This window comes from Haliotis asinina, chromosome 2, assembly GCF_037392515.1.
Source record: "Haliotis asinina isolate JCU_RB_2024 chromosome 2, JCU_Hal_asi_v2, whole genome shotgun sequence".
NCBI lineage: Eukaryota > Metazoa > Mollusca > Gastropoda > Lepetellida > Haliotidae > Haliotis > Haliotis asinina.
Window position 1 is genome coordinate 77,907,839 of NC_090281.1, and position 26,320 is coordinate 77,934,158.

At 39.1% G+C, this 26,320-nt stretch overlaps 1 protein-coding gene across 1 annotated transcript; it reads right to left on the minus strand.

The window, feature by feature from the left end:
* Positions 1 to 182: 182 nt before the first annotated feature.
* On the minus strand, positions 183 to 24,600 carry LOC137274371 (prestin-like). The gene is made up of 17 exons (XM_067807525.1): positions 23,968 to 24,600; positions 19,509 to 19,619; positions 16,800 to 17,014; positions 16,178 to 16,342; positions 15,498 to 15,653; positions 14,885 to 14,967; positions 13,906 to 14,053; positions 13,600 to 13,713; positions 13,172 to 13,249; positions 12,297 to 12,392; positions 11,920 to 12,026; positions 11,444 to 11,513; positions 10,561 to 10,725; positions 9,918 to 10,142; positions 9,367 to 9,421; positions 4,275 to 4,405; positions 183 to 1,563 (listed from the first exon to the last, which is right to left on the minus strand). The coding sequence occupies exons 1-17, from the start codon at positions 24,272 to 24,274 to the stop codon at positions 1,546 to 1,548; spliced, it is 2,244 nt and encodes a 747-aa protein (XP_067663626.1). The 5' UTR covers positions 24,275 to 24,600; the 3' UTR covers positions 183 to 1,545.
* Positions 24,601 to 26,320: the final 1,720 nt, after the last annotated feature.

The window sequence follows — 26,320 nt, forward strand, 5'->3', positions numbered from 1 at the left end:
GCATCCTCACTCACACACATGAGCCCAGCCTTGCCGTCCTTTAGTACAGACAGATGACGAGAGACACATCCTCACTCACACACATGAGCCCAGCCTTGCCGTCCTTTAGTACAGATAGATGACGAGAGACGCATCCTCACTCACACACATTAGCACGCACAAATCTCAACATGAACACAAAATACATCAATAAAATCATTTATTTCTAGTTCCGATACATTTTGCCCACAGATTTCGGGTACTCCTGAGTAATAACAAGACACCAGTTTATGCCTATTCGTCACAATTCGCAACTGGATGTGGTTTAACAAATATACACCGGTCTGTCACGGTAAGATGCTCGCGGTGCATTCAGCAAATATAGATGTGAAACGCATTGTCTATGCACGATAATGACGATAATGTTTTTAATGATTTTGACATAATCACCATAACAGTTTCACTAGAATTGTTTCCATAGATACACTTTCGAGTTTAGATGTCATTTATGGAATTATGGACAGTATTTGTACATAAACGTATTTACAAGTAATATGATGAAGTATATACACATGAAAGACTATGAAATCAACATTGATATGAGTTTATTTACATAGGAATATTCAACTACCTCGTATTCTTTCTAAGCAAAATAGGTACTACGTCTTGCTACGATCTATAACAACTTCCCATATAGTTCAGGACGTTGCAATAGTCACGTGGTATATGACACTTCCTCTGACAAAACAAACACTAACGCTAATGTGACCAAAACATCCACAAAGAAGCAACTGGTTTATATACAAAATACATGCGCTGACGACCTTCTGGTGATTCAGACGATGTCATTCTTACACACGAGTTGTTGTACAGCCTTAAATTTTAACGATTTTACAACACTACTTAAAAAGTATCAGATACAAGCACATTTGAAAGTGGAAAAGTCAAGATTCCCCAAAGAAACCTCTGCTATTCAGGGTGAATGCATATGATGGGTGTCATTTTGTGTAAGTGCGAGAAGCATGTTTTAATCGATAAAAAGTATGTCCTGTGACTGCACAAACAAGGCAATGGAATGTCTATCAGAAAGAGGAAATTATGAGGGTACACACGCATCTCTATACGGAATGTCTGGACCTTCCAGTCGCAGAACTAGAGTCTCGTGTATATGTTCATATTTACAATTCCTGTCTAGGCTTCACGACTTTTGGTCCATAATCCTAAATTTCCACACACTCTGTCATTACAATCGCACATAAATGCCCCCTATATAGTATAATTTTAGCCTCATTTCTGACTCCAAACGACACTTTGATAGTAAATGGCTCAAGGGGGATTAATATTCAAAAACACTGGATAATCCAGTATGGAACGCTTGAGTAACTAACATCACACAGAAACGTTTATCCACTAAATCTAGAATTGCAGATCGAGTAGTTTCAATTTGCTTCCCAAACTGCAGATGTTAAAATATGGCCTTGACCTTGACCTTGACTTTTACATGTCCGGCCTTGACTTTAACTCTCGATTCAAGGATCCGCTGACAAAATATCTCAGCATTGGTGTCTACATGTGTGTGATATACTGAAACAACAAAGGACAAGATCTCAATAAAGGAACATCGTATCAGAGTCAAAAGCACCTTCATTACGTTGCCGATAGAAGGTATTGTGTGTATGCAAATGATGCAATATGAAATACATATGTCACTGGGGATTCAAGCTATATATCAGAGTTATCGGAAATCCATTAATACACAATATTGACAAATCATAATTTACATTATTACATTAAATGCATCATACATATTTAGCAATTATTATATTACATACGTGTTGCAATTATTGAATATATGATATCCTTGTTTACTTCTAATATCAATAACACTGTTGGTCATGTTAAGATTGAGTGAGTGAGTTTAGTTTTACACCACACTCAGCAATATTCCAGCTGTATGGAGGCTGTCTGTAAATAATCGAGTCTGGATCAGACAATCCAGTGATCAACAACTGGATCTGCACAATTGGGAACCGATGACCCGTGTCAACCAATCAGCGAGTGACCACCCAATTTAGTCGCCTCTTACGACATGCATAGTCGCCTTTTATGACAAGCATGGGTTGCTGAAGGCTTGTTCTACCCCGGAATCTTCACCGGTCGGTCATGTTAGGAACATTTTAAAGTTTAAATAAACAACTCACGTAGAGAAAGTGTTATGTACATATAACAATTACTAACTGTGCGGTGCAAAGCTATAAACTCAACATTAAATGAAACATAAAGAAGCAAAAATGAAAGTAGGACATTTGTGCAGTGCAATGATGTTCGTCAGTCAACTAATGTTAACTAACTGGAAAGTGGAGATCAAAACTATTAGTGTCACAACAACGCTACAATTAAAAAATGAAAAGACCATTTTCGAGTTGGCGTATTCAATCAGAGTGATAGAGTGAATCGAACGTTTCCACATTGAGCAATACTACAGCCATGTTTGAGCGGTTCGAAAATCAGCAAGTCTTACATCGGCAGTGATTGTTAAAATTAACAACGAATCAAGATTTCACATTGAAAACTGAAACATACAACTTCATGGGAGACAACTTCTCGTTTTCTCTGTCATAGTGTACCATGTGTATATTCGCCTCACCATTTGGTTCTAGTCACTTAGCTTGGTAACTATGTACGAATCTACATCGAAATGTTCCTCCATGCGACAAACAAGAAATGCCAGCCACAAAGTGGTTTGTTTCATGTTTGACTCACCAGCTTCTAGAATGAAGATCGAACAATTAGCTTTCACACTATTTTCAACCGGTCTGATTTTGGTCGACACTACCGGGTTGTATAAATTAGTGATTCAAAATATGCACTGCGTTCTAGTAGATTGTTGTATTTCACTTTAATGGAACGGTTCGCGAACTCAATGTGAATTAATCCAAATTTAGGCATTTAGTCAGACAGTTTAGATTGGGCTATCAGAGTATTTTTGTTGCTTTTGGCCAATATTGAACGTCTCAAGAAATGAATGTCTCATAAAATGATAAAACTGTACGCTGGTTTATTAAGATTACATCAAATTTGTCTGTCTGCGGATTTGCCAGAAACTTAATTTCTGTTAAAATCAAACTGTGAACCTGTTTAATAGTACTAAGTCGTGAATAACGATATGTGAATATATCAGTCTTGTGATGCACAGAAAACTCAAAATAAAGGCTCGCAAATCCTGAAATAAAACTAAATCATTAGAATGGAGTTAAGAGAATTTAACGGAAGACAGGGAGATAAGACTAGAAACAAGAATAAAAAGGCAAAAAATAAGTGAACTAAACAGAAGGATCTACAAAGTCGACAACAACGAGGAGACAACTCTCTGATCGAGTTAGTGGTTTACCACTGAAAACGACGTCATGAATGAACAGGTAATAACTTGTCCTCTATAGTGGGTTCCGTTAGGTCCAGTTCCTGAAAACAATCTGCTGTTTGTAGTCTGTGCCTGTTATAAGTTTGATGTCACTCTGAGTAAGGTGTTCGACGTCAGCATGTATCAAGATATATAAAAATGTGAGGCAATCTACCGGTACTTTTCAAGTTCAACTTCGCATTGAGGACTCCACAGCCATCATGGAATCACGTTCCACACCATTCGTGACCAACTCCGTTATTCCGGGACAAGCCGAATAGGAGGCTACGGAAAGGGGAGAGTGGTGACGAATGGTCCTGCACGACAAGGGTAGTGAGGACAAACCAAAGATCATAATTATCATCATGACGAATCCGGGAGTCGAAACGCAATCAGCGGATCCGGGTACGTTTAGAGGAGGCAACTCAGTTAACAACTAGGCCACCCGTACCGCTCGCACTAATATCCAGATTACAAGTTCACGTAAAATAAGGTCATTTGGTGTTTGTGTCCAGCCTCGGTGAGCGAGGAACATCTTCAAGGCTGTCGTCCCAAGCTAGTCGTACATATATGGCAAAATGTATGCTAATAGCTTAATTCAATACGCGGAGAAGCTGAATTGTGTAAGTAAGTGAAAAATTAATTACTACAAACTTAAACATTTTAAATTTGAATAATCCTTTTGCTGAATAACACTAATAATGATAACTGTAAATATGCAAACGGAAGCACTTTATGAACAATTGCACACAATGTGTTAGTACAAGCGCATACAAAAGCTTATAAGAATAATGTTTACTTTACTTTAACAAACACTTCAAATGCTAATATATATATTGTTTAGTATTATAGCATAAGCGATAAGGAGGTAAATATAAATATAAGCGCAACGTACCACATCCTGGACGAGATCATTAGCTTTACGTTCAGTAGAGGCCGCCATGACAGCATCATATGTCGTGAGGTAGATACAATCATGGTATGTCTCCACGAACTTCGTTTCCTCCAGAACGTACCAGACTTCATCTGAAAAAATAACATAATTATATATTGTGAGTTTAATATCATATGTATATACATGCTTAATATTCAACTGATAAATTGTTATCTGATTCATCTAGACGTCAGGTTTGTTCAACAAATATCTTTTTAATTCCCATGGCTGTCGAGCAATCATTTTAAACTACGTGATTAAAATATATCTTTGGATACATTTGCAGTAAGTGGAAGCAATGAAAGGTACTGAGAGAGGAACAGTGACGATCCAGACAATAATGATGTATGTTATATCTGGGATTACGCTTTCTCAGTGATTCTGGGACATTTCATTCCATCAGGGATTCAAACCCTTACTCTCAGATTGAGGCACCTAATCGCCAGAACACCCAGCGAACTAACCCACTCAGCCAAGTGGAAGTATATGGAGAAGCCGGGCCGGAGACCCAGCGCATCATACTTACATGGATCACTGAACATGACGTCGATCACTTGATTGTGTTGTTTTAGATACAACATAGATGTCACATATAATTCAGGGCTATAACCGTGTATAAAATATATAGTGACTTAAAGTTACCCTTTCTCTGTTGATGTTATCTGTGTACATATGCTAGAAGAGGTATTTTACAAACGAATGTTTTTGAATCGTTGAAACCGTATGCAAACGTCATGTAACAATTAACTGTCAAACACATTCCCGTGGTTACCTGTCTTCTTGGGACAATGACGTCTGTTCTAAACGTTATATGGTGATGCAGCAGGCCCCAAAATATATCGCTCAGCTGTATCTATATAACTGCTTTTTCATATAAATGGCGTAGATGACATGTCATACTGTCTCCCGCCTTCTTGATATTTGAAAAATAGTTCACTCCAACCGAGTTTTGAAGATTATTTACGAATGAAAGACTACACGTATTAAAGTACACCAGGCAGTTGCCTTGTTCCTAGATGTTTTACTATGGTACATATGCAGACAACTTGCGCATGCGACCTGACCGAAAAGACGTTTGAAACGTCATGACGCTAACCTTGACAATATGCTAATGGTAAGTCGGGTAGATCCGTCAAGGTGTTTACACGGCATATCATGTGTTGTACAATAAATATCACTGCTTAACTGATTAACCTGGTTGTCGTTGTGGCAACTGCCATCTATGAATTGTTGCTGTGTTATCATGTGACACAGACTTACAAAACGAGGCTACATAACAGGGCTATATTCAGGGGGAGATAATTTAATTGGAATGTGATGACTGGGAACACGCACTGTTTTGTCATCTGAAAGGACTCAATATTAGTATAATTGAAACACTCAATATTAGTAAAATTGAAACAAACAAAAACAATCATTGATACAAATGCTGCGGAAATTTAACTAAAGCGTAAATTTGTCACCATGTTCATCCATCTTCAGTCTTGAAAATGAGTAGAGTGTTTCCATTTCAGTAAAAATAAATGTCAAAATGTAACATCTTCCGGTCAGACACAAAGGATAACAACATGTAGGTCTTGTCTACAGTGAGTGAGTTTAGTTTTACGCCGCACTCAGCAATATTACAGCTATATGGCGGCGGTCTGTAAATAATCGAGTCTGGACCAGACAATCCAGTGATCAACACCATGAACATCGATCTGCGCACTTGGGAACCGATGACATGTGTCAACCAAGTCAGAGAGCCTGACCACCCGATCCCGTTAGTCACCTCTTACGACAAGCATAGTCGCCTTTTATGGCAAGCATAGGTTGCTGAAGGCCTATTCTACCCCGGGACCTTCACGGGTCAGTTTTTGTCTACAAGACATCCCATTTGTTCCGGAGTACGTTTTTATTCTTGATTTGATGAAAAAAGTTAACGCCCATGCTTTCGGTAACAGTTTCTTTCGGTAATAGTTTAAGAAAATAACCTGGAGAACAAAAGAAAAAATATAACCTTTAAATCATCCACTTAAAATATTTCTAAGCATATAAATTATAAATACTTATATCGCTACCATTTCTGCAGTGTTCCCACAATGTACAAAAACACCATTCATTAGTTAAGAGGCACTAATAAGACAATGGGACAGCGAAACAAAACAATAAACGTGTCAAAAGTGTCCCAAACTAACACGGATTCTGCAAACAGGAATTTAAAAAAATGCAACACCCATTGTTTTAGAATAATAAACAAAGTGTCACCTGTTGTCTACAGAATATACGTACACCATTAACTTGCTATGCAACAATACACCACTGTATCTGACGCCCCTAATACATCACGTGATACGTAGTTACGTCAGCTAACGTCATCTTAAGGTGGAGCGTTCTCTCCTCGTACCAGTAGCGACAAGCTTAACCAACGTAATAAAGTGGACAACAATAACCAAGGACAACATGTACACGGAAATTAAATCATTTTATACCGATGTTTAGTAGTTGCGTATAAAACAAGAATATTAACGCTGTTTAATGGCGCTATAATGTGTCATTATGAGAAAGAGGCTCGACACCACGTGGCTCGCCTCTACGACAGAAGCTACATGTCACATCAGCTGACAGATGTTATGGCATACTCTCATGTAAAGGTATTAAGCTTGGGTCTGGTCATTTATTATAAAGGGAGTGCGCGGCGGGCTTTGGTCTTAGGATTTTGCTGATCCACCATGCAGCATATTTCCATCCTACACTAAATACACAAAGCCCCTTTTTCAGGCCCCCACCAAATTCCCTTTATGGTATTCAAATTTATGATACTTTTTAAACTAAAAAATGAATTAGAACTGTCACGTGTTCATGACCTCTTCCCCACTCAGTCTCAGGGGCCCGCCCATCCCGTATAATATAATCATAGCGTTCACCATATGTCATAATGACATAAGAGGTTTAAAGTGTGATGGTACTTAGTGAGCTAATACATTACGGTTGTGGTAGCCATGGAGAACTACGGTAAACATTCCAGCACGAGTTCGCCCATCTTTCGTAATTAGATAAATAATAAATATTGTCAAAGTGTCCACTTGAAGCGGAAATAGCACTAAAACATAAGTTACGGAAGTACGTTAATCGAGACACTCTCCATTGCTCTAGTTTGGACGTTGACAATTTGAAAAATGTTTCTTGGAATGTTTATGGCAAACACCTATCGAACAACCAATACTGCATTGCAAAAGATTGTAATTGCATTGTAAACCTATTATTTATGATGGAACTAGGGTATAATTTGTCTATTTCATCCTCACGTTATCCAGCAATAGGTTGTAAAAGTAATCCTTGGTCGTACATTTTTGTATAACATACAAATGCACCAATAAAGACTTGAGTAAGAAATTAATCTGGTTTGAAACATTGTAAAATTTGCCCCAAATCGTATTTTTGACATTTTATAGACAGGATATCCATTATAAACTGTATAGAGTGCGACATATTTAAATTTGCAAGTTTTAAATGAATTATATATCAAGATATAACCACAGAGAAGTCCTCTATGGCAGCTCACTATGTTCCCGTGCACTTCAAGTCGCTGATATATTATCGCTAACCAAATTCATTTGGAAATGCATGTAAATTATGATAAAATATCATAAATATGATAACGTATGATGAAATCAACTATGACGTGGCATTAGTAATAGCTTTTCTTGCTCAGATCTGTATCGTGACCATGACAAATGGATATTTAGTATTCTTAAGTATCTAAACTTCATAGTAATTCAAAACAGCATTTATGAAATATGTTAAAAAATATTTTCGAAATTATACATTTCACCAGTATTAACAAAACAATAATGTATCAGTGTTACCAGCTAGTAAAACTGTTACTACAGATTACTGGCAAAAAGCTGTTGATGTTTGTATCGTAATCCAAGTAACGAAATTATTTCTGGTGTGTCCTAATGTAAATTCCCAGTATTTGACAACTCTATCCTTTACACATTTCATCGTGTGTATTTCCTCATTCTGTGTTGACGGTGTTGTGTATTCCCGGAAGAGTGTCGTAACTCAACACTGACGCTAGCTACTGACTCTAGGTAAACAACGGAGCATTTGTCCCCGTCTACAATATGAAATCTTGTCATTTCTTGTCTTGCTACGAATACAGTAAAGACAAAGAATACTGGGAAGTTATGATCTCAACGTTTCGTGTTTGGTAAATTATGGTTCCATGTATGGTATAAACGGGTCTCGAGATGACTGGAGTTGTTGGTTGAATGGGTGGGTCAGCAGTGGGCTTCTTCTCTACGTGATGGAGTAAACAATACCCTAGTTACATCATGCCGTGTCTGATTCATATGGGGATTAAAGCCCAAAGTAATGCAGGTTGTAGACATTTACCCACGAACACGGGTACAGCGTTTAGAAACGTAATAATGTTATTTGGGATAATACAGGACGCTTCGGACAAGAATTAACCCAGAAATGTCATGTGTAAAATAATATTTCCGTATCAAGTATCTTGTGTTACCCTACCGACTTCTAAATGCCCATCAAAAATCTGGTTGTTTGGGATGTTCAACCATACGATCCTGGTATGCCCAAGGGTCATAACTCTGCTCAGCAGGTTGAGTTGGTTGCTACCAATGAAAGCTAAAACTTTATCAACAACGTTAGGTTTATAAAAATATATATGTTGACATCTTACATGTTTTATGCTTAATATCAGCGGCAGTGAGCGTTTAACTAAATTTACAACTTTGACAAGGATGAAATTTTAAGAGATTTAATTAAAAAAACCAAAAGAATTCCGAGCGATATCGTTGGTCCAAACTTTCTGTAATATCTGATATCATACCCTTTCAGTATGAATATCTACCAATCGCTAGGTCTAGTGTAATTCCGACATTGTCTTCATGTGTTGATGTGTTAACGAATCTGTCGAACCATAAAAAGATGAGCGTACCGGTGCGCCCAACAAAAAAAAAAAACATGCAAAGGCACGGCATCTGAAACGATTCCACAGAAAACATAGGGTACAAGAAAAAATTGAAAATTCTTAGCTCATTCTCACCTCTGACATTACCAAGGAACACCGAAATTCCCACGTTATTATAGTCCGTGAAGATCTGAAACAGAACGAAAAGTGAGATGTAAAAGCTCAAAACCAAACATAGAATAACAAAAACTCAATATGGATGTGGTGGTCAGAATTTGTAGATGGATGAGTACATGTCATAGTATCGGAAAAACTCGGATCGATATTCCTAATTTCAATCACCGAACCGTCTGATCCATTCCCGTGCAGATACGGGTTAGAAATGGTCCTCAGTAATCCATGTTTGTTGTAAGAAGCACCTAACAGGACCGGGTGGTCAGGCTGACTGACTTGGTTGACACATGTCATCGGTTCCGATTTGCATATATAGATGCTTGTGCTGTTGATCACTGGATTGTCTGGTCAAGACCCGCCGCCAAATAGCTGAGTGCTGATTAATCTAAACTTGCTCACTGTCGGATCCAGACTCGATCAACTGACCGCCGTCTTATAGCGGCATATGGCCGAGCGTGTCGTCAGTCAGTCAATATAGTTGGATACTTTACCATAACATCTCCTCCCCTTACCTGTTTGAAGATTTTAACGCCGACTGGGTCGATGAAGTGCATAGCAGAACAGTCGATGACGATGTGGTGGAAGGGACGGGGGTCCTCCACGATGACACCAGACAGAGACATCCTCTTGTTCACTTTCTCTTCGGTACATGGGGGATCTGGATTGATGGTGATGCCGTTCTTCTTTGGTTCCAGATGCAATACAGTGGTCCCTTCGTTGATCAGCTGTTGCTGACTCTACGAAAGTGCCACAACATTGGTCAGACAAAGGATTTCATTGCAGTGGACAGTCAGATAGCGCCATAATATTGGTAGATTTGAATATATAATAACATTGGTTAGACAGAATATGCCATGATAAATGTAAGTCAGAATGTGCCATAATATTTGACAGACAACATGCTCCATACTATTTATTCACAGGAACGTAGTGCCATAGAATTGGTAAATGAGATTGCATGATAACATGATGAGACAGAATGCATCATTGATATTGTAAGACAAGAACTATTCGCGAGTCAGAATGCATAATACTATTTGAAGTGTGAATGTAACTTTTGAAAGAATGTAACAGTTACTATTTAATGGTCAAACTGTAGCGTAATTTTAGTCACAAGAGTTTGTGTTTCCGAAATATCCTGAAGGTGATGCTTACGTGCAGTCTGCTGAGATCTTGTTTTTCCAGCTTCTTCATCTTTTTCAATATCCTCTCTGGCTTAGCACCTGTGACGGTGTACACGTGTCGCATGAAGATGTCGGCGTTAGCGTAGTAGACGGGGGCGTTGAAACCTACCACCTTAATGCCGTGATGTTTCTCCGCCTTCAAAAGGAAATGTTATGGGTTTTGTGAATATTCCATATCTGTGCCGTGTTTGATGATATGTTCTTGAATCGGAGAATTGATCGATATAAAAGATTAAATTTGTGCACACATAAAAAAAAACCCATTAAAACTTGGATATTTAAAAAATCTCATCAAAGAGAAAAAGTATCAACGCCAGTCAGTACAAGTATCGAGCTCTATTGTAATATTGTATGCCTTTTGTATTAAGGCTACACGTGTAATGTTTGAACAGATCTACGAGAGAATGGCACGGTATAGTAAATGATCTGGAAAAGTAACTGCCACCCATAATGAATACAAAATTATGCATTGTCATTTTTTGTGAAAAAAGGATTTTACAAGGGAATGGCGTCTAAAGTGAGTGGGTTATTGATAAACAGTCAGGGATAGGCAACGTTCTGTGAACGTACAATGACAGCTGTATTTCAAGCAGTTATCGGTAAATACCAAAATGACACTAGCTATCACGATTTTTAACAAATAATAGGGACCATTCTTGTATGCGATTAAATCGTGCAGCACGCCCGGAAAAACGTGACATCAGTTCCTGAAAGGTACCCGTTTTAACTTTTGTTAATAAAACTCCCGGAAATACCAAGCACATTTCAATAGCTTATGTCAGGCGATGGAACACGATTCGAGAGCAGCTTGCTTATTGTCGAGATACCATTACAATGAGTTATTGTACATTTACCTTTTCATATTGTGCGCCCTTCTGAAGTACCTCCACGTCCGACACCTTCTCAAGAGATGAGGCTTTAGCTCTGTGCATCAGTGTTGGACAACCATTAGTTGACAGTTTGAATTAGACGAATTTTAGTAACAATTTAGTATTTAAAGGATCAAGACAATAAGATGATCACGTATTGATATTTTGGCTACTTTGTGTTGTAAACGTTAATGTTTAAAAACATGAATTCTACATGAACATGCAAATTCATGCATATTGACTTGACTATGATTGGCAGTTATACATATTTTCACACTTCTCTCTGGTTTTTGTTATTAAATACGAGAAAATTTATCAGAAGTGTTAGCTTGAACTCTCCATGAATAAGATCGGGATACCATTACCAACGTGTGTTCACATCATTTCCCGTAATTGTTGTAAAACATCACTCAGTCACTGCCTCTATGTGTGCTTATGGATATTTGCGAGGCTGTACTTACAGCTGCGTGCGTACGACGACTGTGAAGAAGGAGAAGACGATGCCGATCATGAGGCCCATGTCAACATGGAGGACCACGACGCACACGAACGTCACTATCCAGATAGCCTGCAACATCAACAACGACGTGTTAAATGGTACATATAGAAGAACACAAGAGAGACGAAATATGAAATCCTCTCATCAAATTAATACATGCGCAGGTAGTAATACTGCTCAAATGATACAGATATAAATCTTTGCAAGGAAATTCCTTCAGCAATTCTACAACTATATGAAAACTTCAAATTTTATAATTTGGTCTTTTGTATAAAGTTTCTGTTTGTAACCAATATTAAGTTGCTTTCCTTCAATTCAATGTTAGAGTGTGATGCTTACACAGTCGTAGATGGAAATCCTCCAGAGTGTTCTCAGTTCCAGAATCTGTAGGAACATGGACCTCAATGCCACCATGATGATGGCAGACAACACACACTGAAACAACATGGAAGTAGCTGGTGAACACTACTGTCAGATTAAAGGGTGTCACTGTATATCTGATACCTGGAACTATCTGACTGTATATCGACACTGTGACATGTTTTTAGTAATATTCCTCTACGTCAGATCACAAGAGTATGCTATGACGCCATAATACACTTGATGACATCACGTGTATCGTAACAACATACGACATCTGCAACATGAAGAGAATTTTGTTTTTCAAAAATTGGTATGATTAAATTTCCATCGGTTTCACTATGTCGACTGTCACCTGCAGACAATCCGTTTTGAAGCAGTTTCTTTCTGTAAAACATCTAGCATAGTCGTAATGCGGCGCGGGGAGACTCCATAATTGTTCTGAGCTGTACATTTCTGAGCTGTTATTTTTCGATATACATGTACACTGAACTGAATTTTAGAAGCTGGAGTTTCAAATGACTGAATGAACAACATCTTTATTCAGGTCATTCGATTCGAAACATATTTGTTTATCGTTGCTTGACATCTAGTTGGCAACAATACAAGAATCTGTATTGAATAAAAAAGTTGTTCGTCCATAAAGTTTGTCCTCATCAGATTCATCAACTGATGGCATGAAAGTTCGTGTTTCTTTGTGCTTAGGTCACACAATGGAAACAAATACAGGGCGCGTATATAGATATAGGAGACTATGGGTAACATTAATCAACATATGTGCAGATTAAATGCATAGTTTCAGGTACTAGTATAACAATACACATGCCATGAGCCATGCCTCTCAAGTAACGTACGTTAGGTAGTGACTGGAACAGGGGCCCAATGAAGAGGATCACAATGAGCACCAGGCAGGCCGAGAAAATGCTGGTCACCTGCAATATAAGTAAAGAGTGAGTGAGTGAACGAGTTGGGTTTAAATCTCTGGGGTTTGTGTACGCTGACAGTTGGCCCACGAGTAGGGGTATGGTGCTACCAAACATGGAGATAACCAGGGTGGACTGGGATTATAATCCACGATCATGGGGCTATTGCACCCCAGCAATAATATGTTTACGGCACAGTTGAGGAACAACTATGGTATTACAGCACCTCATATCCAATCCTCCAACATGGGCTTTGGGAAGCTATCTTGTACTGCAGCATAACAGCCTTATATTCTTACCTAAATAAGACGGAACTACACAGAATATTTTTATAGCATGATACATTTCCTACTATCTACCTGAGTCTTGCCTCCGGCCGAATCCTGTACAGAGCTCCTGGAGACTGAGGCAGCGAACGGGTAACAGGAGAAGAAAGATCCAAACACATTGCCAAAACCATAGGCAACCAGTTCCTGGGAACACAGTTTTGGAAAGAGAATTAGAGAGACGTTCCACAGTTACATAGACGCTCCATTGTTGTTTTCTTGTAGCATACAGATATATTACACTCGTGCTCGGAGGAATAATAGAACTTTTTTTAAATAAAACTTCATGGACAATAGACTTATATATATCTGCGCCTTTAATTAAACGCAGCAGTGTACCTTGTTGGAATCGATGTCGTAATGGTGTTTATTGGCCATGACGACTGCCAGGGATACAGACTGGGCGAAGGCGACGATGGCAATGGCAATACAGTCTGTGCCGTAACTGCTGACGTTGACGAAACTTGGAGGAGCTGGTACGGGTAATCTGTACAAAAAGGAAATACAATCAACGCTTTACTCTTCTAGAATAGAAACACCCAGTGCCTATACAGAGATTTTGGAAGATGATGATTAATATTATTATTAAAGCTTCCAGACAAACAAAAAATATACATAATTAAACCACAATCATAATTTTCTCATGACTTGTCGCAGAGCAGGTGGGTGAACACTCAAGTGTAACGAAGACTTACGATCAGGGTTCTTTGTTCAGTTCAAATTGCATGTGGTCAATGATAGAAGTTGTGCATTGCATATTGTCATTAGCGGAAAGGCAGGCAGACTCTTATAGGTGTCAGTAAAACAGACACTGAGTTTGGTCTGTGACAGAGGCTGCTTATCATAACCAACATGGTTTTGGGGGTGGGGGGGTTTGTTTTTGTTTTGTTTTGTTTTTTGTTTTGTGTGTGTGTGTGTGTACGCGTGTGTGTGTGTGTGTGTGTGTGTGTGTGTGTGTGTGTGTGTGTGTGTGTGTGTGTGTGTGTGTGTGTGTGTGTGTGTGTGTGTAACGAGTGGATTGTTTACTTTGACCTTATAATGCGGGCATGCCGTTTCCATCTGCGAACATGGAAGATGTTAGATGCTGCTCAGTGCAGCACAGCTGTTGAAACCACTTTTCACCCTAGCTGGTGTGAAATTAGTGAATTGTTTGAACTCTAGAGTCTCTAGGGTTTTTTCGTGGCGTTATTTGTCAACTTTATCAATTTGCATTTTTGATAATTTGTTACTGTAATACCATACCGAAAGATATCACAATCTCCAAAGTTGTGTCTTGCGTTGCATGTACGTTTTAAGATTATGTACAAAACTGACTCACCCAGCGGGGATGTGACCAACAGTCCTGATACCCCACATTTCCACGAACCCTCCAAAATGGCTTGCAGCTGTACCGATTACAACCTGCCAAAATAGGGAGAGAGTAAACAATGGATGTTGTCCAACTTTTATATGCTAGAGAACGTCAAAAAAATATATATCAGTCTAAATACTAGTATGTGTCCATGTTTCAGCGATGTGGATCCTCGGGTCGTGGTTCAAATTACTTTTGAGACACAACTAAGATCATTGGTTTGTCAACATTATGTAGGTGGTGTTCACCACGTTGACAGCGCCAAGAATCAATATCCTTTCGGCCGTTTGCATTTCTAATATTCATGAATCATTATCACTAGCTATTACCTAGTGGTGAAAGATTTCGCCCGTCAAACCAAAGTTCCGGGTTCGATTCCTAATATGGGTACAAAGTGTGAAGGCCTTTAATGGTTTCCGCCGCCGCAATGTGGCTTGAATTTGACTAAAAGCGGCGTACGTCTAAACCCACTCACTAACCCACTCACTCACATCTATTATGAACGTTATCAGAGACTACCACAAATGTCCCCTATGAGCAGGACCAATCTGAGACATTCGAAGTATTCATATATACTTACCACAATTAGTTCGATAGGGATGGGGACCTTCAGCTTGGCTTTGAACCTCTGGTTGATCTGCACCTTGACCAGGTAGATGATTATGATACAGATGAAGGAGATGCCCATCTCAGGCAGGTTGGTGTTGGGCAACTCGCGGATGATGGCCTGGTACGTCTGTACAGAAAGCGATAAAATGTATTTCGCATGAAGACGGGTCAAATCCGGAAATTATGAACCCAAGACGAATTTAAACTTTAAGTTATTTTGAGATTACTGGTGTAGGTTATACCAGTTGTTACGCACCCATAAATGAAGCATACACCTTTTTGGATAATAATTTCTTGTTTATTGCATAGAGTGACGTTTCGGTGAAGATTCGTACACCGTAGAGGCGTTATATATTGCGTCGTATTCACCTTTTGACTCACCAACTTTTAATATACCGATGAAACAATTAGAGATTGTTAACATTCTTGGTTAAAATGATGTTCGACATTGGTAGAATTATTTCAGTTATGTCGTCTTGATGACCATGTACTCGATTTTAGGGGTGGATAGGTAGCCAAGCGGTTTGAATGGTCGTCCGTCATGCTTGAACATGTTTGCTTCCCATTCTAATGCTGGAATGCTGCTTTGGTGAAGTGTCCCTCTCATTCAGATTAAAAACAAAAAACAAACAAAAAATCAAACAGACTTACTCTGATTATCTGGAACAGGTTTGGGAACCTAGGTATCTTGAGCCCAAAGACATATTTGACCTGGCTGGTGAAGACGTGAACTGCCGCTCCGGTGGTGAAACCGCTGACCAGTGAGTCGGACATGTAGGTGGTCAAGAACCCCACACGGAGTATGCCCATGCCGATCTGTCAACAGAGAATAACAGGGTGTTGAGACGTCAGTTAACTGCCATTTAATGATTTATCCTATTCTCCGTGGTAACACATCGTATAGTCCAAAATGCACTTGAACAGAGAACTGTTGTAAATACTGATGAATAAGTCGTAATTATCTATTTAGTAATTTCTGGGTATTTTAAAGACATGGGTTTTTTTAAACTAATTATTCTAATATTCTGTCAAATCAAATAGGTCCTATTTATATATCGACCATCGCTAATCTAAGCACTTCTCTTAAATTACCTCAAATGAGACAAAGCTAAGATGATGACATTAGTTTCGCATCTGTTTGGTAGACGAAGTCAGGGCGATAGTTTCGCACACGTGTGTTCATAGCAGTAGTTCCCTTGACTGAAGTGATGGTGATACACAAAACATCTGTATTGACTAAGAAGGGTCGTTTGTATAGTCAAAGTCATATCACCTGGATGAGACCCGTGAGAAAACAGACAGTTGCAGCAACAGATATCTTGAACCGTATCTCGTCCTCGGACACGGCAACCTGTTCCGACGACCCATCAGACCCGTTCAGCCCCATTATAGTAGTGTTCTCTATCTGTAGCCCTCGCGCCTCTCTCCACAGGTTGGTTTGTGTAGCGACTATACCCCCTGTCATCAGACTCACGACAGCCACAGTGCCTGGAAAGATGGTGAATATAGTGAACTAACCATTGATACTTAGATAAGCAGGAATTGTCTGAAACAGGGAATGAGCACTTAAAGCAACATTCCAGCAATGTCATGATGGGGACCTAAGAAATGGTCTTCATACATTTGTACCCATTTGGTGAATCGAACTCAGGTTTTCGGCGTGACGAGCGAACGCTTTAACCACTAGCTACCTCAACTCTTAATGAGCAATTATAGCTTTGGGTCGGTGACGTTTAACCCCAACGAGAATTAATCGTGTTATAGACTTAACCCCAAAAGGAGGCAACAGTCAACTGTTTGGATGACACCAGAAATGGGATTCACACATTGAACCTAGGTGAGTAATGGAACCAACGTTGCGAGCGATCGCTTTAATCACTTGGCTACTACACGGTTGCAGCCTAAAATATGGACTCACCTTCGATCCATGGTTTAAAAAATTATATTACATAATCGAATGAAGCCACACGAAACTCTTCATTTGTGAATCAGATGATATCTTAACATGACAAAGAATTCTCCCCACGCTTAGGAATTTTCACATACTCAGCAAATCATTAGATTAGGCTGAATTCCTTTTTCAAAAGGGTTTTGTATCATTTACAGACCGCCGTCATACAGCTGGAAAATTGCTTGTCGTTTAACAACAAGCAAACAAACAAACAATAGGGTTTTGTGTTCTCACCTAGGTCAGTGACTTGACCTTTGGCTTTTTACATTCAAGGGCAGGAGGTCTGGTGGGTTTGTGCATGAAACGGGTATGACACAAAGAGATCGAAGGTAAAAGGTTTTGTCCATGTTTATGGTAATCTGATTGCCATGAAGAGGTAAAAAGGTTACAGTATGATTGTGTCTTCCGTTGTGGTGTCAACGTGTTAACAAATGGCAATAAAATACTGGCATAAATCTAACTGACATCGATGTCAAACCTGACAGCACGTTTTGGCTTTAGTTAGTAAAAGGTCTAGATACGTTGTCATTAGTTTTTTTTAAAAAAGATGATATTATTATCACTTTGTTTCGCAGGATGTACTGATTGTTAGAGAGGAGCCACTAGTCCACTCAGAAGATATTTTACAGAAAAATTATTCATTGATTATCTAATATAAGAGCATGAAAAGGAACTCAGGGACTTTCTTCATTTGCAAACTGTATTTATCTGGACTTGCCACATATGATAGACTTGCAGAAGCATTCTTGAATATCATTTCAGGGCACGTATGATAAGCTTCAGTGCTATGTTTGTTATTCGGGTGAATCGTTTGAAATGTAATATTCAAGGATATGTGTACTTTCATACGAAATAACAATAATATCGACATATGGGTGTCAGACATTCTATACAAACAACACAAAAAGTAGCTCTGTCGCAAGGAAGGCATAAGGCAACACTCTGCGCTATGTAGCTATAGTGATCCCTCCTTAACAAATCGTCTGATTTCTCACCCTATTCCAGGTTCCACTTGAAATTAATGCAGGCAATTAAGTGTGGTATTTTTATGTACCTCTCCAGAGAAGTTGATCAGGATTTCAACACGTTAAATTCCCATGGCCTCACGGATGCCTACCATTCTTCACTGTACGAAAGTGACACATTTCTTAACACGACATTACCATGTTAAAGGCCTGCTGACTTTGGAAATCCCAAAAGAACCTTATCAAACACCCCTACTTCATCGACACACCGAGACATTCTTTTATTAACGCGGCGTAACTGGATGGATGGAATGTTCAAATAGGAGTCAAAAACGTTTTTAAATTGACGGCGGATATTGCCGTGTGATAAAACTCGAGGATATTCCGACAGGTGTCCTTCAACCGAATTTTCAGTGCGATCTTGGAGAATACAGGATTCTTTCTTTCAAAACTGGTCTTGCCGTTTGTTTGTTAAAGTTAAAAGGTTATGTGCCTTGGCTTAACAGGTGCGAGACAGAAATGTAAGAACGTGTCCAAGGATATAAACAATCATGTTCTGCATCGTCCTCCTTCAGGATGGGGGAGGTGGGGAGCATAAAGGTTGTTGAATCGTTAGCTCGTCACACCGAAGGCCCGGATTCGATTCCTACATGGGCACAATGTGTGAAGCCCGTTTCTGGTGTCCCCCACCGTGACAGAGCTGGAACATTGCTAAAAGCGGAGTTAAGCTAAAGTCATCACTCATCACTCATCACTCACCCCTCAGGATGTAGTGAATATAGAATAAAGTGAACACAACATCGACCACACCAAACATGTGTGCCATTATGATTCGAGACCAGTGGAATATTAATAGATCATGCGCACATTTGTTTTCCAATGACTTAATTCGTAATAATTTTATTGGTTTCTCCGTGTCGAAAGATAACCAATAACGTTTGTTTGTTTAAGCTGCACTCAGCAATATTGCAACTAAAAGATGGCGGTCTGCAAATAATCGATGGACCAGACAATCCAGTCCGGAAAACAAGGCTTCCGGACTAACAAGTTTGAAGATCATTCTTACCCATTGAGATCTGCTTAGACGTCCCGAATATGAAGTAGATGAGCACTGGGAAAAACGACATGTAGAGACCGACCACGGGGGGCATGTCCGCCAACATGGAGTACGCCATACCTGCAACAGAGTGAATGAATGAATGAATGAATGAATGAATGAGCGGTTGTGAGTCATACTCGACATACTGTAGCCGTTGAGTAACTGATTCAGAACATTCGGTGATTCAGCAGATCCCATTAGTGTTAGTACAAACACCGTGAACTACGTCAGAGATCGTGACCTCTGAACCATATTTTAGCGTCATACGACAAGCATAGGCAACTTAGGACCAATTCTAACCGCGATTCAACAAGATCGGCATCATGTACGTAAAAACATATTAAATGTGAGTGTGATAGTGTATCTATTTTAAACACATTTATTTGCAAATTGTATTTCTTTACGTTCATCATGAATATGCGCAAACGTCCCTCAGGACATTAATGCATCAAGCCTGTAACGGTCTGTTGTTTTCTGGCTCATTGTATAATTCAATCCTGATGTCGTGTTTCCACGGGCAGTTGATTCCCATCACGACATATACAATCTAGGTGCAGCGTTTTATGGTACATTTAAACTCTTTTACACATTATTTGAAATTTAAATTCACTTTACATACAAGGATGAAAATTGAGATGTAAGCATATTTTATAATTTCTCCTGTAACTTTGAGCCGCGTATGACTTTCGTGTACTTATACATGGCTTATGATTTGGCCTACATGTGTAAGGACAATGTGCTCATATGTATGAAGGACATTAATCAGAAGCCAAAGTATAAAAATGTCAAATACGACATCACTGGAATTGTTTGTTTCAACAACAACATTTTCGTTATCAAAACACCCTTCTTATTGTTAGTTTTTCAAGGTCTCTGACACAATTATAAACCCGGGGTGATGCAAGGATGATGCAATTATACGTCAGTGACCCAGTAATGACGTCATAAATGAACGGGATGGACAGTTGTTATTGCAAATAATCCTCATTGCAGGCAGGACCGCTTTCGTATATCATATGTGCTCCAGAAATTACAAACATACCAGGGTCCTATACAAAAAAATACAATTTACAGTACGACAGGACTTGAACCTTCAACACTGGATCTCCTCTTTGTAATTCTTATGAATATTAACGTGTTTGTCGTTAATATTACGATCACGTGAGGCCAAGGACAGATGCTTCACCCGACACGTGACGTGGAGTGCAGGTTATTTCAAGAACTGCTGACTGTTACATATACGGTGTCTTCCGGGTCAGTCATCCGTACACTCAGTGACAAACACCAAAGAGCCATGATCGTATTTCCTTGCGCTGAAGGTGACTTCGACATAAAACACTGCACTGAACATACTGTATTCCTTAAATGTCCACTCCAACCTTTCAATGTCAAATAATAGTTTCAAATTATGACATTAATGGCCTTCCAGTTACATAAGGTTTCTCCATAAAACAGATATGCCTTTGAAAGCAGTACGCCAATATGTATGTCGCTTTTCTTCTACAGTAAATGTTAATTTCAACTGTAACGTTAGAATCTTATAAATTCAATGAAATCAGTAATCAATGAAAATAATACAGTTGTTATATTGTGCATGCATGAGGGTATGTTTGTGCGGATAACAGACACATATGCACCTAATCATGTATTAATGTTTTGTTGCAAATGACACGGATATTTCCGGCATCCACATAGAAATAGATCAATATGACCAATAACGTTAATAAAGCAATAGAGAAGGTCGCATATTGGAAGTACTTGATGGGGCGATGGGTTAGCACTATGGTTAAAGCGTACGCGTTGGGTCGCAGTGACCCGAAATCTATGGTTTAGTTCCAACATTCGTCAGATCCTTGTTTATGATACTCATATTTCTTTACAGGCGCAGTGTGAATATGACACCAATATCGTCAACTCGCTGGTCTGGAACTGTGGGCGAAGGGTTGTTTCCTCCGAAAAATAGCTTCATTCATTAAACCCATACGGATATCAAACCCGTACCTTTGACAAGCGAACTCTTTAAACACTAGGCTACCCCATCTTTTACTTTTGTAGGAAATATAGCGGGCCTATCAGTGTAAGACATTTTTATACGTGTCACGCACAGTTTGTTTCACTGCCTGACAGATGTTCAGGGGTACTACTGCTTCATGAGCGCCTGTTGTGAAGTCACGCTATGTTACATTCCTCGTGTAATTTCTTTATTTTCTGTTCAAATGCTTGTTAAGATGTACGATTTCTCCTGAGAAAGGAAAATCAGTTTTTGAAATATTCACTTGACATTCGAATATATAAAAAGACTAGTCAATTTACAAGTCGATGGTATTCACGGCACTCTGTCCTCTTTATCAAATGTCATGAGCCAATATCGTATCCTCTTAAACCTTTTTAGCCAAGTGGTTAAAGCGTTCGCTCGTCTCGGCCCGGGTTCGATTCCCCACATGGAGACAATGTGTGAAGCCCATTTCTGGTGTTCTCCACCGCGAGAAGGCTGGAACATTGATATAAGTGTCGAAAACCCAACTCACCCACTTTTTTTTGTTTAAATTAAATCATTTTTCGACATATGAACCGTATCTTGTCCCAGAGTCTTGAAGTTGAAAATCTTGTATGCGAGGCCCTGAACGCCTATAGTATCTCTGAATGTAAAGTGACTTTCTCTATTTGAATGCCGGAAGTTTTGAAATTCCAAAACAAGAAACGTCAATAAAACGAGTGGACGCCAAAACATCCCTCTACCCTATCTCAAGCTAACAGACGTGACGTTTTCACCAAGCGCAATAAAGCAAAGGATCGCCGTTCCTTAAATAGATACACAAACGAAGGGCTAGAACCAATATTTGCTTGTTAATTATCGTACATTTGTAAACATCAGATGATCCAGTCAAAGGCATTCACATCAACAGCTCTCTAATAACAATGGTATTAGCACATGAGGAAACCTGACCCTTGGTGTTTTCGTCTTAACCCGAAAACATCAACAATAACCGCAACAGTGTAGCATGGTCTGCTGTGATTGTTCTGTTGCCATCATCTGGCATACTGACACGTACAGAAACGGCAGGACGTCATGATATGTGATATGTGTTAATTTTATAACGAATGTATTTTATTGTGTTTCCTCAAGGTCAGATCTTATGAGCATGAGCACGTTATATGTTCTACCTGTTTATAGCTATAAAGTAATTAAGAGCGACATACAGAGCTCGAGCCGAGTACGTGTGCTTGTTTGAATATCAGTATAATGTGCTTTGGCATTTCTAAAGAGAAAAGGGTTTAGTATGGTGTACGAAAAGCTTTATATAACAAGGAAAGCACGAAAACATATCTTTCAACAATTTTGCTCTGTACATGGGACCAGATGTGGGCACATAACTATCTTATTTGACGGGTCAGCGGACTGGCTTTAAATCGCTGTTATATTTGGACACTGTACCAAGTGTCGCCTAGGACATTTTATAGAGTCAAATTTGATAGGTTAACCTGAGATGTTAAGAGATGCTAGGATCTCAAGGTTATTACGTTTCATGCATCACAGATGAGAGTTTTGTCAGTTTTATCTGACTTTATAGCTGCCTCACAAACACCGATTCATCTGCATAGAACATGTATGTAAAATGCATTCATTTACGTATTTGTTTATTCATATATATATATAACTGGCGCACACTGAGGATTGGGATGACTATAGTAGCCCTTACATATAACGTCGATCATAAACATACCGGCAAATACAGTATCCCCCAAAGAGATACTAGGGCATATAGCAGACTGGCAGACACAAGCAGTAGCCACTTCATACGTGACAACACAGTAGCCACATCGGACATATACATGCAGTAGCCACGCCATACAGATAAATATAGTAGCCCCATACAGATTTGCATAGTCGTACCATACAGATCAACACAGTAGACCTAAAATAGATTTGTATAGTATGACTGTATCGTACGTATCATTATAGTAGCCCACAAATCAGATTTACAAAGCATATGCCATATAGATCAATACAGTAGCCCCAACATAAATTTACACGGTATAGCCGCATCATACAAGTCAATACAGTAGCCCCAACAGTGATTTACATAGAATAGCAGCACCATACAGGTAAAGATAATAGCCCCAGCAGAAATTTACATAGAATATCCGCATCATAAAGATCAAAATAGATAAAAATATGATAGCCCCAACACAGTTTACGTGGTACAGCCGTATCATATTGATCAGTATGGTAGCCCTGATGTACAGATACCTAGCGTGTCCAGATAAACAGTATCAATATCACCAAGGCTGAAGATACAGACAAGTACAGTAGCCCTGGCGGCACATACTCGTAAATTGTTTGGAACTAAGATCCAAATAAAAGTATCAATCTTTCAGAAAATATCAAGTGATTCTAGATACACTAGTAAGTAAATCAAATTACCTTGCGGTAGCTGCATAATTCCCACCGTCAGTCCAGCGATGATGTCGTTAGGCAGATCCGATCGCCACTTGTACTTTCTCATGATCTTCAAGAACGGCAGAAAACTGAACAGGCATTTTCTCCTCTTGGTCGGCGTGCATTCACACGCATCTCGTGCTTTCTGTCTAATTGACTCAGTGACACTTTTCTGTGTGGTACTGGTCTTCATGAATTGGTTCCTGAACGTTTGGGTCTTGTACAGAGGTCTCCGGATGGAGACACATTCCGACCCCCCATCCGGTCCCCTGTGGCTATAGTTATCTGTCATAGCAGCTCTTATGACCAGTGGCAAAAGTCTTAAAAGTCAAACTCTTCTTGACGAAGAATGAGTGAATGAATGGACTGCAACCTTGTTTAAAAAAGGCCAACCTGTTTCGGAGATGTTAAAACGCTTATAAAAATATCTTACAACACAGCGCAATGACAAATAAGAGTGGCTGAGAAATGTGGCAAGCAATACGCGCACCTGCTCTTAGAGTGTCTTCAGCAGGCAGCACGTCACGTGGTCGCGGTAGTATTTGCAGAGGAGTCCCAGCAGGAATACCTGTGCCGACGGTGGAGGAACACACAGTGCATCTCTCTGGCCCCAGCTACCTGTTTTAAAGCAGACGGTCCCTCATTATTCATGATGTTTCACGTCACGGGGTATTCCCTTTCAATATATATCCTTATGTACACTGAGACAGTGTTCGAGCGGCGGACAATGACGGACATGCACGCGTCAACGGTCTGTGTGTTATATCACACACTTGACCTGTGACTTATTTGTTTTCAGGGTAGTCGCAGTTAGTGTTTCATTAAGTATCGATCAATGTTTTCATGTAAGGAGAAACAATGCATTCGGAAACCATAACTCCAGATACACACATCAGTATCAGAATTTTAATAAACTAATGGATATCAGTATTTATTCATTTTCTTTAATAGGAGAGGAAAGAGTGTGGTCACCCTGTATTACACCAGTTTCTTTATTTTGATAACGTTTGGCTGATCAGTTTTTATTTTTAAAAAATAAGGGGCGTGGAAAGACAGAAAGACTCTGAGAAACCCACTCTGTCTTACACCTGTATCTGTATTTTAATCAACTTTTAAAATCGGTAGCTATACAAATCTCCGTGTAAGATGTAGAATGTGGCCTGAAGAAGTCACCCTGCCTCACACCTGTATCACAAATGTAATTTTTTGTTTGGCTAGTAGCATCCTATCTGTAATCGTGTAGTGAACGTATTCTTAGGAATCCCGCCCAGTCTTACACCTATATCTAAATATTAATAAATAGAAATTATTGTTCCCAAGTGTATAGTTAACTATATCCTTACACTAACATTTTTCGTCATCTTGAGAATGATGAAATGAGAAATTTTTGAGTACATTTTTTAAGTGTTTTTGTGACTAATGGTTTCCCTGCAGCCATAATAGCCGTATGTGTTTCCTCCGCACCCGATATTTGATCTTGTTTTTATATGCCTGAATGCTTTCAAGCATGTACCCAAGCTATTGTTTCACTTGCATGTTTTCGTTCACTATGAATACGTTAACTTGTTTAATCAGTGAATTAAAGCTTACAATATATCAATAACATTATTCAGCATTGTGTTAATGTGTGATAATTTCATGTAGATCTTTCAGCGTACTATAATGCACATGTGTATGATTAATTGCGGATGTGTATTTATCAACAGTCATGGAGACGGCCTACTCATGAACACTATACACATTGAACTAAAGCGATAGGGAGCGTGACCAGCTTTCAGAGAACACTGATAATCCAATCTACTAAAATTTGACCCCCACACCACCCCTTATCTTTATGTGCACGTGAATAACAATACTTACAATTATCCCGATTACGGAAGAATTAATCCGCTGCACTTACCTGTACCTTTTACATAAGCAACAAAAAAAATGCATGGCGCCTGCACCCATGTTTAACCATCCATGTACATGTATTACACTCAACGTTCACGAACAAAGGCTGTACAACAATAGATTAGTATGTACGTCCCACTCGGCTGAAAACCACACTCATCGCAAACATTATCATATCCAACAAGGATTAGCTAGGGATATTTAAACCGGTTATATAGATTCAGAAAAAAATGTTTTCCCTCCAAATACAACCGTTGTTTGACTCAGACACTTTGTTAATATTTGCTTAATCTGTTCAAATGTAAGTATATACTGTTTGCATGCGAGTCGTAATCAATGCGAAGCTTTGTTATGTTCCTGAACAAATGAACAATAATAGAACTAAGTGGGATTTGTTCTTAAATAATCCTGTGATGACCGTAATACTTGACACGATGATACCTCA

Bases quoted from the DNA above. Each gene is read 5' to 3' on its own strand.
- LOC137274371 (XM_067807525.1), bottom strand. From the start codon at position 24,274: ATGACAGATAACTATAGCCACAGGGGACCGGATGGGGGGTCGGAATGT. The intron at 15,654-16,177 runs GTAAGTCTGTTT...CTTTCTGTACAG, and splicing joins ACCTGTTCCAGATAATCAGA to ACGTACCAGGCCATCATCCG. The intron at 9,422-9,917 runs GTAAGGGGAGGA...GTTCTGTTTCAG, and splicing joins GCGTTAAAATCTTCAAACAG to ATCTTCACGGACTATAATAA.